The sequence below is a fragment of the Macaca thibetana genome, chromosome 14, assembly GCF_024542745.1.
Source record: "Macaca thibetana thibetana isolate TM-01 chromosome 14, ASM2454274v1, whole genome shotgun sequence".
Lineage (NCBI taxonomy): Eukaryota > Metazoa > Chordata > Mammalia > Primates > Cercopithecidae > Macaca > Macaca thibetana.
Genome location: NC_065591.1, coordinates 65,056,173 through 65,071,935, shown reverse-complemented (window position 1 = coordinate 65,071,935; position 15,763 = coordinate 65,056,173). Strand labels below are relative to the sequence as shown.

General features: G+C 40.6%; 3 protein-coding genes across 6 annotated transcripts in view; 1 reads left to right on the top strand and 2 right to left on the bottom strand.

Moving 5' to 3' along the window:
* PLEKHB1 (pleckstrin homology domain containing B1) overlaps positions 1–15,763 on the bottom strand; it is a 367,567-nt gene that overhangs the window by 190,282 nt on the left and 161,522 nt on the right. The window lies entirely within an intron of this gene.
* The window catches only part of MRPL48 (mitochondrial ribosomal protein L48), a 525,613-nt gene that overhangs the window by 415,802 nt on the left and 94,048 nt on the right, over positions 1–15,763 (bottom strand). The window lies entirely within an intron of this gene.
* The window catches only part of FAM168A (family with sequence similarity 168 member A), a 206,280-nt gene that overhangs the window by 123,605 nt on the left and 66,912 nt on the right, over positions 1–15,763 (top strand). For all 4 annotated transcript variants that reach the window (XM_050756425.1, XM_050756424.1, XM_050756427.1 and 1 more), the window contains one exon: positions 7,544–7,631. In XM_050756425.1, coding sequence (XP_050612382.1) covers positions 7,562–7,631 — 70 coding nt within the window. In that variant the 5' untranslated portion in view covers positions 7,544–7,561. The remainder of the gene's footprint in view (positions 1–7,543; positions 7,632–15,763) is intronic.

Here is a 15,763-nt window from a genome sequence, read left to right as displayed (position 1 = left end):
ATTTTTTTAATTACTGTTTTAATTTTTAAACTTGGCTTCCTAAAGGTCACCCCTGGGTTGGCACAGATTAGTGGCCATCCAATGTTTGATCAGGAGTTCTGCTTAAACGTAGGACAGGAAGGTTTCCACCCTTTACCAGTGGATCTGTATGTGGTTTAGGGAATGCATTTAAAATTCAGGCTATTTACAATTATGCTCTAACTTTTAGTTTTATGTTCAAGGCCTTAAATTCACCAAGAATCAGTAGATAGAGAAGGCCCTCTACAGACCGCTAGGGATCCTGTGAAAGTTTATCAAGACCCACTATGGTTGTTGTGTTCCCCAGAACTCCCTTTAAAAATTCTGGCTTATCTGCAGGTCTGTTGCCTGCACCAATTAGTATTATGACCTCAGAGTAGCTGCAGTAGTGGCCTTCCTGGATTACTTGCTGTTGTTCCCCAAATTGCCTCACTATTGTTTTTGACAATGACTCTGGGCATAGGATTTTCTGTGCTCAGTTTCAAATTAAATCAGCCCACTCTGGTAGCAGTAGTCCTTGTAGCCTGGTCTAGCCTGCCTTAGTAGCAGGCCCCCTGTGGAGCTGGGGATTGGGATAGGGGCAGCCCCAGGGTAAAATGCCACAGACTTTCACTGTTCTTAATGTGGTTCAGAAGTTTTTCTTGAATAGACGTTTCATACTTTGGCCCAAAATGGTTGTTTTTTACCATTTCGTCTCATTTTATTTTTGCTTTTGGGGGAAAGGGTTTGCTAAGCACTTTGTTCCAGAAGTTCCACCTCCTTCTATTACTTTTGGCATTTTAATTTTTATTTAACTTTTAAACTTTCCTAGCTAGACCATAGCCTCTTTTAGGCAAACACAATCTTTTTCCTTTCCCAACAGTATCTATCCCAGAATGCATTAAACCTTTAAGCTTTAGTTTCTTGGTCTCTCAAATGAAATTAATAATCTTTGCATTGCTTACTTCAAGGGACCAAGTGAGATAATGATTAAAATCTCATTGTAAACTCTAAAGCACTGCGTAAGTGGTAAAATTACTTGAAAAATTTACCATTTTACCATTTTTCAAATGGTAGAATTTCAAAGAATTTTATCATTTTAGTTTGCAAAATGTAGTAGTAGTTTGCAAACTAAAACACTAATTTTAAACACTGCAACATGTTGTGCAAATATTACTTTAATCTCTGGACTTTTTTGCTTGTCGTTTAATGGTCATAGAGTTTGTTATTTTGAAAGAAATAGTTCAGATGTTTTTGAGGGTAGCAGGAAGCCATTTGCAGAACAGTGGGTAGGAGTCTAGAAGTGAAAAATCAGCTTCACCAGGAGGAATCTTTAGCACCTCTCTTTTCTCTCTCACATACCATGCAACTACTGGGCCTTACCATTGCTTTTTTTGCCCAAGATGAGCTCCTAGTAGAGGCTTCTCTGGGCATTGGAAGCAGCTGCTGGAGAGATAGGGAGCCAAGAAGTTGACTGGGATATGCCAAGAAATGCCAAACATCTTGAAGTTTTTTTCACAGTTTTATTTTGGAGAAGCATGAAAGCGCATTGTTCATTCAACTAGTATGCATTTAGTGCCTGTTTTGTGCCAGTAATATTCTGTGCACTGGGGATACAAGATAAACCGAATCTCATTCTCATGTATCTTACTCTAATGGGGGAAAGAATAAACAAGAAAATAGGTCAGACAGTAATAGGTATTGTAGTGGTTTGATTGTCTAAAACTTACGCTGAAATTTAATTGCCCATGTAACAGTATTGGGAGGTGGGGCCTTTAAGAGGTACTTTGGTTCTGGGGGCCCCGTCCTCAGAGGTGGGCTTAATGTCTTTTTAAACAGGCTTTTGAGGAGCCAGCTTTCAGGGAGCTACTTGGGAGACTAGGGCAGGAGGATCACTTGAGCCCAGCAGTTTGAAGCTGTAGTGTGCCATAACTGTGCCTGTGAATAGACATTGCAGTCCAGCCTGAACAACATAGTAAGACCCCCATCTCTTTTTTAAAAAATCATTTTTTAAAAAAACTTTCAGGAATAGATTCTCTCTCTTGCCCTTCCATTTTCTGCCATGGGATGATGTAGCAAGAAGTCCCTTGCCAGATGCTGTCCCCCTTGATCTTGGACTTCCCATGCTCCAGAACTGTGAGAAATAAATTTCTGTTCATTGTTAATTACCTAGTCTCAGGTATTCTGTTATAGCAGCACAAAACAGACGAAAATAGGTATAAATGAGAAAAGTAAGCCAGGCGCAGTGGCCCATGTTTGTAATCCCAGCACTTTGGGAGGCCGAGGTGAGTGGATCACTTGAGGTCAGGAGTTTGAGACCAGCCTGGCCAACATGGTGAAACCCCGTCTCTACTAAAAATACAAAAATTAGTTGGGCTTGGTGGCAGGTACCAGTAATCCCAGCTACTTGGGAGACTGACACAGGAGAATTGCTTGAACCTGGGAGGCAGAGGTTGCAGTGAGCCGAGATTGCGTCACTGTACTCCAGCCTGGGCAACAGAGAAAGACTCTGTTCCCCCCCGCCCCCAAAAAGGGGGGGAGGTTAGAAAGTATGAGAGAACAGAGAATAACAGCACGTGGAGGACCTATTTGAGATAAGTTGGTTAAAAAAGGCATTTCTGATAAGGTGACATTGGAGCAGAGACCTGAATGAAGTAAGGAACTGTGCCATTTGGGTACCTGGGGAAAAGGGCATCATAGGTGTGGGGAAAAAGCAAGTGCAAAGACCAAGAGGCACAAGCATGCATGGTGTCTTAGGGAACAACAAGGAAGTCATTGTGATTGAAGTGAAGAAAACAAAAAGATAGTAGTAGAAGTTGCAACCAGAGAGGTAATCACATAAGGCCATATCATACAGTTATAACTGCCCATGGTGCCCAGCAGTGACCCAGCAGGTGCCAGGTACTGTGGTAGATATGAACTGCCTCCATGTTGGGATCTGTTAGGGTCCAAGCAGAGCACTTAGGCTCTTGAGTTGAACAAGGGTTTGAGGCCTACTGTTCCAGAGGCGAACCTAGTACTGGGGTAGGTGACTGGAGAGCCTGGGAGCCTCATCTAGTATAGTGAAAGTAGCTTGGACATTGAAATCAAACAGATTTGGCTTTGAAATGGGCTTTTCCTCACTTCTTAGTTATGAGATCTTGGGCTAGTCATTTCATTTTTTTTTTTTTTTTTACTTCAGTTTACTTATCTGTAATATAATAAAAATAACACTTATTTTGCAAGTATTATAAGACTTATAGGGACTTAATAAGTCCTTAGCACAGTACCTGTCACATGGTAGGTGTTCAGTAAATGGTAGCTGCTGGTAGTAGGGGTAGTATTTATTTATTTTCTTTTTTCCTTTTTTTAACCTCCACAGAACCCCCAAAGAGGTAATGTTTATGGTAGTGCTAATGGTTAACCTTCTATAGGGTGTTTATTGTGTATCAAACATTGTTCTAAGCAAAATTCTTAGGCATCTCCAATCTAAGTCCAAATCCAGATTTCTGTTCTTCACCCAAAACCTACTCCTCTCATAGTTCTCACCAGTAAATGGCATTTTTATTATTCCAGTTTCTCAAGCCTTGGCATCATTCTTGATGTCTTTCTTCCTCTCATACCTTATATTAAATCCGTTAGCAATTCCTATCATCTTGATCTTCAAAATATATAAAAAACACGACTAGTTTCTACCACCACCACCACTGCTACTGCCACCATCATCTTTCATCTAAACTGTTTCTAAAACCTCCTGACTGCCCTGCTTCTCTTCTTGCTTTCCTGCTGTCTGATCTCAGTACAACAATCTACCTCTTCTTAAAATGAAGACGAATAATTTCACTCTGCTTTGTAAAACAGTCCTGTGGCTTCCCATCTTATTTAGAAAAAAACAAAGTTTGTATAGTGGCCTACAAGGCCCTGCATGATTTGGCCTTCATTACCTATCTGATCTTACTTCGTATTCTTCCCCTTCATTTACTCCACTTCAGTTGAACTGGCCTCTAAGCTATTTCTCAAAAATGCTTCTACTTTGGGGGCATTTGCATTTGCTGTTTCCTCTACTTAGACAGTTTCTTCCCAGAGATCTCCATGGCTTGCTCCTTCAACTTATTCAGGTCTTTGCTCAGATGTCACTCAATGACACTTTCTCTAATTATCTTATTTAAAATTGCAACAGCCTGCCCTTAGCACTCCCTAAACAGCTTGAGTGGATTTCTTTACAGGAGCGGTCCCCAACCTTTTTGGCACGGGACAGTTGTTCCATGGACCAGGGGTATGTGTAGGGTTGGGGCGGAGAGGGGGGGCGTTAGATTTTCACAAGGAGCACACAATCTAGATTCCCTCATATATGCAGTTCACAGTAGGATTCACGCTCCTATGAAAATTTAATGCCACCGCCGATCCGACAGGAGGTGAGCTCAGGTGGTAATGCTTGCTTGCCTGCTGCTCACCTCCTGCTGTACTGCCTGGTTCCTAACAGGCCATGGACTGATGCTGGTCCATGGCCCCAGGGTTGGGAACCCCTGCTTTACAGTTTTTATTGCCATCTGAAAAAAAATCTTTCACTTGAAAAAAAATCTCTCTTTCTTCCTCCTCCCAACTAGCATGTAAGCAGAAATTTTTGTTGTTCTTGTTCTCTGCTGTATCTCAATTCCCCTAGACAGCCTATATGAGAGAAGTGGCATTTGGGAAAGAAAGTCTAAGGCATGGTCCTCAAACTGGGCATCAGAATCTCCTTGGGAACATAAATACACAGATTTCTGAGCAACATCCCAGATAGAGCATAAAGGATCTTGTATACTCTGTGAAAGAGTTTGGATTTTATTCGTAAGGCTTTTGAAGAAGGCGGGGTGGTATTAACTACAAATGTATAAGATAACTTTTTGGGGTAATGAAAATATTTATATCTTGATTGTGGTGATGTTTGTACAACTGAATACATTTTTCAGGGGCTAATAGAACTATATACCTAAAAGAGGTAAAATTTTACTATACGTAAATTATACTTTAATAACCCTATCATTTAAAAAAATTTTTTTACAAAGTATGTTTTTCGTTTTTTCCCCCATTTTGTGGTTAGAGGAAACAGAGACTCAGAAGTTAAGGGACTACCCTGTGATTGCATCGTGGTATGTGGCAGTTCCAGGATTTGAACCTAAATCTGCCTGATTGTAGAGTTTATGATCTTCCTACTCATTTTTAGCCTGTCCCTGAAACTATTAACAGTACAGATTTTGTTATAAAAGACCAACCTTCCTTTAGAAGCTAGGAATCCTGTCTGCCCTTGAGCAGCTCCCTAGAAGTGGTTGTCATATTCTAAATTTTGAAACCCTGGCAGATCTCATTTCTGTCAGTCATTAGTTGAGACTGGAATTGATGCTGTTATGGAGTGCTACCCCAGGCATGATCTCCTCCTGTGGCAGTGGCCCTCATTTTGGAGCAGCAGGAGACCAGTTTCAAAGCTGATGAGTTTCTTTGATTATGAAAAGCAATTTTGTACTTTGTCCAATCAGCAACACAGAGTTTCTTCTCAGTAGGAGAGTGCTCAGATGTTTACAGGCAAGTTGTACTGCTTAGCACTTGTCTTAGTCCTTTTCGTGCTGCTATAGCAGAATACCACAGACTGGGTAATTTATAACGAATGGAAATGTATTGGCTCATAGTTTTGGAGGCTGGGAAGTCCAATACCAGGGTACAAGCATCTGTCAAGGGCCTTCTTGCTGTGTTATCCCATGGTAGAAGAAAGAAGGGCAAAAAGAGGGTGACAGAGAGCAAGAGGGGGCCAAACGCATCCTTTTATAAGGAACCCATGCCCACCGTGATAAACCCACTTCTGCAATAATGGCATTAACCCATTCATCAGGGCAGATCCCTCATGGCCTAATCATCTTTTAACAGTCCCACCTCTTAATTACTGTTAAAATGGTTATTAAGCTTCCAGCACGTGCTTTCTGGGGGGAAACATTCACACCACTGCAGCACTTTATCAGTCTTCCTCACCTTGATGTACCAGGCAAAGAACTGGTTGGGGAGAAGAGAGACCCAAAGCCGAAAGAGTACAAGTAGTCTCTGTGTTGCTGTTGTCACATGGGCAACATTGTCACATCATCATTGTTTACATTTGCATGTCACTTGACAGTTTGCAACTTATTTTAACATCTATGATCTCTTTTCATTTTTAATGTCTTAGTATTCTGTGAGGAGAGTGCTTTTATTTAGAGAGAGTGCATGTTACTTGGGTATATTTTTAGATAACTCTGGCTGTGAGAATATTTTTTTCCTTTAAGTTTAACTGAAATGTATATAACTCCTTTAACTTTCATCCTCAAGTTGTTCTAGTTTCAGTTTGTTGGCTGATGGTAATTTTATCTAGCTCGTTGCCCTGGGGTAGTTTGCTAGGGCTACACATCAGGTACATTTTAGGACATTCTGTTCTCTGAAATTGGCCAGTGGCATTTTCCCTTTTGCTTATCTGTTGGTCCCAGCTTCTTCTCCTTGTTAGCCCCCCTTTTCTCCACATCTCATTTTGGAACCCTAGACAGACTAATCGCAGAGCAGTGTCATCACACCAGCTGTTCACTGCCTGCCTTCAACGTTTGACTTGTTTCCGATTTTGAAGTGATACAAGAGAAGTTAATGACCTAAAAAATTGCCCATCTATCTTGTGAACCTAGTTAGGAAGGAACTGTTTGATTTTTATGATGAGTAAATAATATATTTGGAGACACATTTACAAATGTGTCAGGCTATATAGTAAGGAAAGGCTCCCTAAACAAGGTGGGACAAATTGGCTGGCTAATAGAGCTTAATGACAGATTTTCCATTAATCAGAATGGAGAATGTGCTTCATTAAGATAATTAACAGAGCACTTGTGCAGGTGATACTTATTGCACACAAATTTCTAAGTTTGTTTCTTTCCCTTGAATAAATTTGGAGAGAAATCCTAGCTGTATTTCCTTGTCTGCATTAAAATTATCAGTGGCAACAAATTCCCTTTTTTGTTTTTAAAGCTGCTGGTAACTGGTATCTTGTCCTCTGCAGGTGTAAGGGGCAGATGAGACACTGCTTTTCCTTCCAGCAGTCTGTTTGCTCATCATCAGGCACCAGGCTCCACTAGTGAACCATGGAAAGCATATCCTTTTCCAACTCTTAAACTAACAACACTGGAATTAGAAAGGACCTCAGAAATCTTAAACTAATTCATTTTGTATCAGGACATTGAAGTCCAGACAGGGGAAGTGACATGGCCAGTGCCACATAGTACTCTAGTGCCAGAGCTGTCTGTGGGATAGTGGGACTAACACTGAACTGAGAGCCAAAATGCCTGGGTTGACATTAGGCAAGTTATATTACTTCCTTGCTCCTTACTATTTTCATCTGTAAAATGGGGAAAGTATTTAGCATAGGGCCAAGCACAAGCAAATTAGCTTTTTTGTTTAGTCTTCTTTCCACTATACCCTGATGCTTTCCTTTCAGGGAAAACTGAAGATTATAGAGGAGAAGCTGATGTCAGGAAGAATGAACAATCAATAACCAGTGCTGTTTTGTTTGTTTTCTCTGTAGGATCCTCAGTCTTCCACAATGAACCCTGTTTACAGCCCCGTGCAGCCTGGGGCTCCTTATGGCAACCCTAAGAACATGGCCTACACGGGTGAGTAGTGTGAGAATGGCTCTCATTTGGAGAAATAGTAGTTAAGGATATTACCAAATAACTTGCTCATCCTCCTAACATACACCTCCAAAAGTCTTGGTAAAGTTTGGGAACATGCAGAAGATATGTCTGAGGTCCAGTAGAAAGATCTCAGAGAACCTGTTGTGTGGTTGTTTCCAAACTTTGTTCTACAAAAATACCAGGAGAGTGTTTTAGAGAGTCCATAAACATTTGATTTGATTATTTTAAAATATTGAGAACTATTTTTATAAAACATGAATATGTGTTAGATGATCAGTGTGTTAAGCTTCTAAGAATGCCTGTTAATTTTTTTTAAATGCTACCATTTACATCTGCTTATGTTTTTAAATCAGGGTTTTCTCAGTGCTATGCAATCAAATTAACATTCAGAAATATATTGGAGTTTGAGCCTGATATAACTGTAACTGTTATCCCTAAGTTTCTGTTTCACATGTTTGTGTTTATCACAATAGTTTCATTGTCCTTATTACTTAACCTTAACAGTAAATATTTTCTGTTTGAATTTCTATTTGTATATTTATTCTAACAAAATTAATTTCCAGTAACCAGGACTCATGGGGCAATACTCTACACCCTACTAGCTCATGGAGCTTGTTGCTTTTCCACTTTCCAGTTCAGAGTGTTCCAGCAACTTAAATTCCTTTGCCAGAGGGAACTGAACTGCTTTGGCAGACAGAGCCCAGGGGAACCCTGTGGAGCTTTGGTTTCCTATTTGCTCTGATCCTGGCTGCCTTCATTCTTACTAAGTTGCTAAACTAGAGAAGGAAGAGAACAGTTGCATTTATCTATTGATTTACATCAAGATTAAGCAATGCAAATCTGGAAGGGGAATTGATTTTGTCAAATTTTCCAAATTTCCAAAATTGGAAAGGGAACAGACTTTATCTCTGCTTGGCACATAGTAGGACTTTGTAATGTGTTTTGACTGACTGGACAACAACCAGGTTCAAATCCCCCCTCTGTCAGAAGAATAGCTGGGTGACTTTGGACAACTTGCCCTAACCTCCCCAGACTTAATTTCTTTGATAAACTGGGATAATATTATCTATTTCATACTAGATAATTCTGGGAATGGGACAAAATATTATCCATTTCATAGGACAGTTGTGAGAATCAAACAAGGTTATTTGTACTCCTGTAGAGGGAAGGAGGATATTTTTTTGTTTCTACTAATCACCAAGGAATATTATGAGCCTGGAACTGTTTTAAGTTAATTCCCTGCTGTAGATTCTAGGACCACACAGATAGTATAAACTCCACATAAGTAGTATAAATTCAGACTTCATACAGGCCAAGGTTTCAAATTTGTAGGGAGACTTTTTATTTTTTAACCCAACCTTGACTGTTGTATCTCTGTACTTTTGGGTTTTTTTTTTCTTTTTTTAACTGACAGTATGACTCCTCCAAGGTCCCAGCTTTGTGCAGGGGAATTTGAGTTGCAGCTCTTGGATGCTCCAGGGCCCACAGCCTATCTCCTACCCCTGGTGGCTATAAAAAGCAAGCCCTTTGAGTGCCTAGACTAAAAAATCTCCCCAAAGCAGCCTGATAACAGCTCACTACATAGACTTCCTGATTTTTAGTTTCCTCTTTATTTTTTGAGTAGTAGGGATTCCTTTTTCTTTCTTAAAATCTCAACTCTGCCTCATAGGATGTTTGTTAAACTTCATCCAGCTTTTCTAGGTATTATGCAGTAGGCAGATTTTCAGGTTATTTTTCTTCTGTGTTACTGGAAATGGAAGATCTAAGTGAAGATAATTTATAAACAAATGCCAAATATAGTACGTTAGAGTAAACATTTATATGGTTATGTTAAAAGTCTTATCATTTGGTAAGAACATACTAGGTACTATATATTATAATCTTATTAATCATAAATGCTGTAGCTTTTATAGATAAAAGACTATGGTAGTTTAATTCAGGTCATGTGACTTGACTAATGTATATAGCTTCTAAGGGATGAGAAAATACTTGAACTCAATTCTTTGTGGTTTCAAAGTATATGTGCTTTCTGTTACAGTAAGCTAATCTGTCTTAAAATATGTGCTACTTTCTCTCTTCCCCATGATAAATTAAAGAAGAGAATTGTCTTTTTCGTTTCTAGGACTAGGAAAGCTTCCCTTTGAGGAGCTAGAAGCCTGTTCCTGCCCAGCAGTTTGGGGTAGGCTCAGGAGGGCAAAAGTACAGGGGGTCAAGTCCACTGTAGTGTCATCTGCTTCCGAGGAAATGGGATGGTGGCCGCAGGGAACAGAGGAGTCAGAAACACTCCTGGTTTGAAATTATCTTGAAGTCTGAAGATGGGAAATAAAATATAGCTTTGTGGTACAATGTATTCCAGTAAGCAGCTGTCTTCTAGCCAGTTGACAGTGTTCTTTCTCTCTCTCTCTCTCTCCCTTTGAAAGCCCCTTTACTGAGTTCTTACTGTGTGCCAAAACCTGAGCTCAGTATTTTTTTTTTTTTTTTGAGATGGAGTCTCGCTCTGTTGCCTAGGCTGGAGTGCAGTGGTGCGATTTCCGCTCACTGCAAGCTCCGCCACCTCCCGGGTTCACGCCATTCTCCTGCCTCAGCCTCCCGAGAAGCTGGGACTACAGGTGCCCGCCACCACGCCCGGCTAATTTTTTTGTATTTTTAGTAGAGACAGGGTTTCACCATGTTTGCCAGGATGATCTCGATCTCCTGACCTCATGATCTGCCTGCCTTTTCCTCCCAAAGTGCTGGGATTACAGGCATGAGCCACCATGCCCGGCCTGAGCTCAGTATTTTACAAAAAATACCTATTTTTACACTTGCAGCAATCCTATAACATGGTTTTAACTAGCTCCTTATATATTTTGGCAGAGTGAATTTAGAGAACGTAATATGCCATATACTTTCAAATGTCTAAGCATAGACTATATATTATGAACTGAATGTTTGTGTCCCTCCAAAATCTGTATGTTGAAACCCTTAATCCCTAGTGGGATGGTAATTGGAGATTGAACCGTTGTAGGTTTAGATGAGGTCATGAGGTTGAGCCTTCATGATGGGATTAGTTCCCTTAGAAGAAGAGACACCAGAGCTCTTTCTGCTATGTAACAACACAGCAAGAAGGTAACCATCTGCAAGCCAGGAAGGGAGTCATTACTGGAACCTGACCATGCTGGCACCCTAATCTTAGACTTCCACCCTCCAGAACTATGAGAAATAAATGTCTGTTGCTTAAGCCACCCAGTCTGGTATTTTGTTATGACAACTCAAGCTGATTCGGACAGATAATGAGTACAGTGAACACTTGAATACCCTTTACCTAGATTCACCATAACAGTGGGCTGTTTATAGACCAGGGCATTTCTTTTTCCAAAAGCTTCATAAGGGTTTTTCTGCTAGAATTTTGGAGTGTAGTCAAGACCTCAATCTTCTTCTTGTCTTTTGTTTTCTGAAATGTTCTGATGGTGTCAGTGTCCAAGCATCACCCAGGGGTCTCGTATGTGTTCTGGAGTGTGTCAGATCTCAGCTGAAATCTGGTCTCTCTCACTAATTAGCTTTGGAACTTTGGTTGAGTGATCTTTCTGAATCTCAGTTTTCTCGACTGTAAAATGGAATAATGACCTATACAGATGGTTGGTTTGTAATCGGTGAAAATGTTTATAAAGCTTCTGGTGTCATGCCTGGCTCATAGTGGACACTCAGTTAATGGTTGTTGTAATGCATAGCAATGAGTATACACCTACAGGGAAAAGAGCGTGGGTCATAGAGTTAGTGACTTAGATTACAGACCTTATTCTGCCACTTAAGAGCTCTGTGACATCAGATAAGTTTTCAAACTTTCTGGGCCTCAATCTATCATTTGCTTTAAAAAAAAAAAAAAAAAGATAAAACAGGGTTGGGAATGCCTTCCTCACAAGACAGCTGAGACTAATAAATGTAACAGGGCTAGCCACTGACTTGTGATGAAGTTTCCAAAAACACAATTAGAAAATAATTCTAAAATGGGAGAACAGATGAAGCCCCTAAATGAATCCATCATTTTATAAAAAGATGGAGTATAAGAAGTGTTTTGAAGAAAGTGTTGGGGTTGAGTCTGGAACCTGTGTCTCCCCATCTGGGTCTGTGTATTCATTGTCTCTCTACCACAGAATAACAAGTGTCCTCCCTTCTCTTCATTTCGTTGTGGCCACTTCACATTCCTCTGCTAGCCCACTCCAATTAAAGAGTTCTTTCTGACTCCTCCTGTGTTGACCCTTAATGAATATCCTGGTTTCAGCCAGTAGAAAACACAAGTCCAAATGCTACAAATACACTAACAAAAGATATAGCTCTCAAGGTTAGAAGGCTAGGAAATTAATCTGTTCAAAGACTACCATCTTTTTTTTTTTTTTCTTTTTAAACCAGTGGTTCCCCCCGCCTCCCACCCCCCAGATTGCTGCTTTTGCTTAAAACTTTGTAAGGATCACCTGTTGGAGGTTTTGATTAACTGACATTCGTACTTTGTTTGTTCTTTGCAAAGAACTTTTGTGGGGGTTTTCCCTTCGTATATATATATTTTTTATAACAACTCTGGAAGATAGTCTTTATTTTCCAGATGAAATTAAGCTTCTCTAAGGTCACACTGTATAGCAGAGCCCAAACTAACCCCAGTTACAAAGTAAGTGCTTTTACTGCTCTAGCATACATGGCTATGACAGTACAGTGATTAGGATCTCAGATGAGCCTGGAAAATGGATTCTAATTCCTGAAACTGCTCTCGCAACTCCCCCTTTGATGTTCAAACTGATCTCCTCTGCTCAGGAGAGAACTCCAAGATTACTTGATTACTTTTTCACCTATGGTTGAAGAAGAGCATCTAAAGAGATTTATTAACTGTTCTCATGAATATAATCTTGTGATTAAATCCAGTGGACCCTTTTTAGCCTTTATCCTAATTTGACTCTTCTATATCATTTGACACCTGACCTCTGTCTTGAAGCAAGCTTTCATTGCCTCCATAATTTTCATTGACCATAATTGTTTGTTTATTTTTGTTTGTTTTCCCTTTCTTCTTCTCCAGCTGTTCTTGAATTCGTCGCCTTTCAGAATTTTCTTCCCCTGCTCACCCATTAAAAGTTGATGTTGCACAAGGGCTCTGTTTCTCCCTTAGCCTCAGCTGCTATCTATAGGCTGATGATTCATAAACTCTAGCACTGTGGCAAACCGTTCTTCTGAACTTCAGACTAGTTTATCCAGCTGTCTTCTGAAAATCTCCTCCATGAATGTCTCATGTTTTGCTCAGACTTATTACATCTAAAACTGGGCTCATTATCTTATCATTCCCCTGTAACCCATTTTTTATCATTTGTGATTAATACCAATATCTGCCTATTCCTAAAATCAGAAAACATCATCCTTGATACTCTTGCCTCTTTTGCCTTCTAAAGCCAGTTATTAAGTCCTGCCTTTTTAAAAAAGATTGTAGTAAAATGCATGTACTATCTTGGCTGGGCATGGTGGCTCACACCTATAATCTCAGCACTTTGGGGGCTGATATGGGTGGATCACTTGGCCAAGAGTTCCAGACTAGCCTGGCCAACAGAGCGAAACCCCGTCTCTACTAAAAATACAAAAAATAACCAGGCTTGGTGGCGCATGCCTGTAATCCCAGCTACTCCGGAGGCTGAGGCATGAGAATCGCTGGAACCTGGGAGGTGGAGGTTGCAGAGAGCCAAGATCGTGCCACCGCACTCCAGCCTGGGCAACACAGTGAGACTGTGTCTCAAAAAATAAAGAAAATTTTTTTTTTTAAATTTTCCATTTTAACCTTTTCTTGCTTTCCTCACCTCACCTCTCCTCTCCTCTCCTCTCCTCTCCTCTCCCTCTCCTCTCCTCTCCTCTCCTCTCCTCAGCCCAGAGATTGCAGTGGTGCAATCTCGGCTCACTGCAACCTCCGCCTCCCAGGTTCAAGTAATTCTCCTGCCTCGGTAGCCAGCACGCACCACTGTGCCTGGCTAATTTTTGTGTTTTTAGTAGAGATGGGGTTTCACCATGTTGGCCAGGCTGGTCTTGAACTCCTGACCTCAGGTGAACCACCTGTCTCGTCCTCCCAAAGTGCTGGGATTACAGGCATGAGCCACTGTGCCCAGCCATCTTAACCATTTTTATGTGTGCTATTTAGTGGCATTAAGTACATTCATATTGTTTTGCAACTGTCATCACTGTGGATTCACAGAACTCCTTTTGTCTTGCAAAACTGACACTCAATACCCATTAAACAATAACTCTTCATTTCAACCTCCCCCCAGCTCCTGGCAATCACCAACCCACTTATTATCTTTATGAATTTGACTAGTCTAGATGCTCATATAACTGAAATCATATAATATCTGTTCTTGTGTGACTGGCTTATTTCACTCAGCCTAATGACCTCAGGTTTCATCCATGTATCAGGATTTCCTTCCTTTTTAGGCTGAATGATAATATTCCATTGTGTGTGTATACTGTGTGCGGTGGTATGTGGACACTTGGGTTGCTTCTGCCTTTGGTGTATTGTAAATAATGCTGCTATGAACATGGAGGTACAAATATCTCTTGAAGACCTTTCAATTCTTTTGAGTATGTATCCAGAAGTGGAATTGCTGGATCATACAGTAATTCTATTTTTAATTTTTTGAGGAACTGCCATACTGTTTTCCTAGTGGCTGCACCATTTTACATTCTCCCTTGTGGTTTATAAAAGTTTCAGTTTCTGCACAGCTTTGCCAATGATTATTTTTGTCTCTGTCTCTCCTTAAATAATAGCTATCATAATGGATATGAAATGTTCTTTTTATTTTTAAAAAACCTCCTTTACCTTTCTTAGATTAGACTTTTCTTCCGTATCCTTCCACTGTTATCATTCAGGCCATCATTACTCTTTCTGGGATTATTTAAGTTGCCTCTTAACTGGACTTCCTAACTCCTTTCATATACCCCTGTCCCCAGTCTATTCTTTACATAATGTAGCCATAATCATTTTTCTCTCTTGAAAATTTGACATCACTCCAGCTTAAAACCCTTCAATGACTCTTTACTGTCCTTTGGATAAAGTCCAAACTCCTTAGCTTGCAGTAGAAAGTTTTTATGACCTTACCATTCAGATATCTCCAGCCCATCTCCTGCTCATCCTATTTATCTATATTCTCAGTCCAGCTGGTGGCTGGTATTATGTTTTTATCTAGAATTATAAGATTATTAGAGACTATCGAATCCAACCCTATTCTTAGATGAGAAACTTGAGATCTAATAAGTGCCTAAGGAAAGCACTGAAGATACACAGTGGGCCGTGGGCTGTGGCTCATACCTATAATCCCAGCACTTTAAGAGGATTAAAGTGAGGCAGGAGGATCTCCTGAGGCCAGGAGTTTGAGACCAGCCTGAGCAACATGACAAGACCTCATCTCTACAAAAAATGTAAAAATTAGCTGCATGTGGTGGCACCTGCCTGTAGTTCCAGCTACTCAGGAGGCTGAGTTGGGAGGGTCACTTGAGCCCAGGAAGTCAAGGCTGCAGTGAGCCATGCTTATACCATTGCACCCCAGCCTGGGTGACAAGAGTGGAGACCTTGTCTTAAAAAAAACAGATTGACAATGAATTCAGTATCTGATTTACTCCTGTATCTCTAATATCCAGCTAGGCCCCTGCGTGCCGTGAATATTGACTAGTTTTTCAACAAATGGATGGACAGATAGATGTCAAAGCTGGAAGTAGAACCCAGACCTCTGGCAGCCGATCTAGCTCTCTTTCTACTCACCTTGTAGCTGCTTTTTAATTTCTAAGACACGTAGTTAGATTTCTTTAAACAAGGTAACTCTACTATCTTAGGTCATTTCCCACCTCTCTGAGTTTCTTCTATAAAGCAGGGATAATAGTGTCTGCTTACTTCAAAAGTGCTTTGATGGGCTGGGCACAGTGGCTTGCACCTGTAATCCCAGCACTTTGGAAAGCCGAGGTGGTACCTGAGGTCAGGAGTTCGAGACCTGAGGTCAGCCCGGCCAACATGGTGAAACCCCATCTCTACTAAAAATACAAAAATTAGCCAGGCATGGTGGCACCTTCCTGTAGTCCTAGCTACTGAGGAGGCTGAGGCAGAAGAATCGCTTGAA